The sequence below is a fragment of the Ceratina calcarata genome, unplaced genomic scaffold (assembly GCF_001652005.2).
Source record: "Ceratina calcarata isolate Rehan_Ccalc_2016 unplaced genomic scaffold, ASM165200v1 scaffold61, whole genome shotgun sequence".
In the NCBI taxonomy this organism is placed as follows: Eukaryota; Metazoa; Arthropoda; class Insecta; order Hymenoptera; family Apidae; genus Ceratina; species Ceratina calcarata.
The window spans coordinates 1,655-3,325 of NW_017177343.1; the positions used below are offsets into that span (position 1 = coordinate 1,655).

General features: G+C 34.5%; 1 protein-coding gene across 1 annotated transcript; it reads left to right on the plus strand.

The window, feature by feature from the left end:
* Positions 1-623: 623 nt before the first annotated feature.
* Positions 624-1,238, plus strand: LOC108629996 (chymotrypsin-2-like; the record flags this gene model as incomplete). Its single annotated transcript, XM_018033037.1, is given in 3 exon segments — positions 624-775; positions 870-1,013; positions 1,095-1,238. Coding segments are annotated over 3 exon segments (440 nt in total), but the record flags the coding sequence as incomplete, so codon positions are not given.
* Positions 1,239-1,671: the final 433 nt, after the last annotated feature.

Consider the following 1,671-nt stretch of genomic DNA (forward strand, 5'->3'; position numbering starts at 1 on the left):
AGAAACTTTCTTGAGAATCTCATTGTGATTCAATGAACAATATACAACATTTTTTTCCAATATTCTCGGTAGTTGTCACCGAGTTGGTTGATTCCAGTAGATCATGTTTATGGTGTTGGAGAGTATTTAAAAAAATATCGATATTTAATGGTAAATAATTTAATTGTTAAATAATTAAATTAATTAATATGCAGATAATATAAAAAAATGTTATACAATAGAAGCTTTAGAGACATGATGTACTAGTTAACTTCTTAAAATATTTTCACTCGTAATTTTGTGTTCTATATTTGTTACGGGAATCTCGACATGATCAATTATACATTTTTCCTATGAACAAATAACACTTTATAAAATTCACTGTTTACTGCTAAAATAAAATTGCGGAGCCTCAGGTAAACTGTAATTGCCCGGAGAAGACGATATCTCATTAAAAAGAGAGGAAAATTCCGTTCACTTTTAACAACTTTCTATAGAAAGCCTTATATCAAAATCTATAATATTCTTCCCTAACAAACGTCGAAAAAGTCAAAGAGCAAGCGAATATTAAATACGATATAGACAAATATTTTTATAATTGAACATTGTAAATACAGTTAAGCGATTTCACATGAAATGCTGAGACTTCGGTACGCGTATCTCAAACTTTTCAATGTTTTAGGTGAAGCAGCCATTCGTAAGAGGGCCACAAGTATCTTTCGTTCCTCTACCAAAAGCAAACGATGTTGTTCCCGCGGGTGCACCAGCTGTAGTATCAGGATGGGGCAGACTCCGAGTAAGCGTAAACTTGTATTAAACAAAGTAAACAAAAAACATTCTACTACTTGTAAAATAATCATGCTACAATATGCTACATTAATATTCCATAGGAAAATGGGCCAACTACGACTAAAATGCAAAAGGCGAAACTTTATATCACCGACCAAGCTGTCTGCAAAAAAGCTTACCAAACCAACATTTTTGATTCGCAAATCTGTGCTAATGACCCTAAGACTGTCACAGGAGCATGCAACGTAAGTAACACTGGATCTTATTAATTTACAAAATTTATGTTCGATTGATCTACCATTCGAATCGATATTTAACAATCACAGGGTGATTCTGGCGGCCCTCTTACTGTTAACGGGAAAATTGTTGGAATTGTATCATGGTCAAGAGGATGCGCTCTCACTAGTTATCCCACTGTCTACACTCGCGTCAGCTCTTACTTGAATTGGATTCAACAACACGCTGCATAAGAATAAAAACAGATTACACATCATGTAAAATTCAGTGATTAAACAATAAAAAATTATATCACCCAAACTGTTGTTCATTTACAGTGTCAATTAATACTTGAATGAGAAGAGTTTACAGATCCATTTGACAATCGATTTCAATATTTCGATGGTTTTTTTCGCATGCAACAACAATCGAATATTTGCACCGAATTTGCAGCTGTACTGACATCGATCGCATTCAAATTCTGCTTTATGTTTATGTTGGGACGTAGAAATTCAATAGCGTCGTAATTCACGGGTTCAGATTTATTCACGCGTTCGTGTCACGAAGAACTGGCCTTTCTCTTTCCTATCTTATAAACGTCACGTCTGCCTCTGTCACAACTGTCATAAAGACGAATACAACGGCGCGAACATCATAAACTATGCAGGACCGTTAAGAATGATTTAT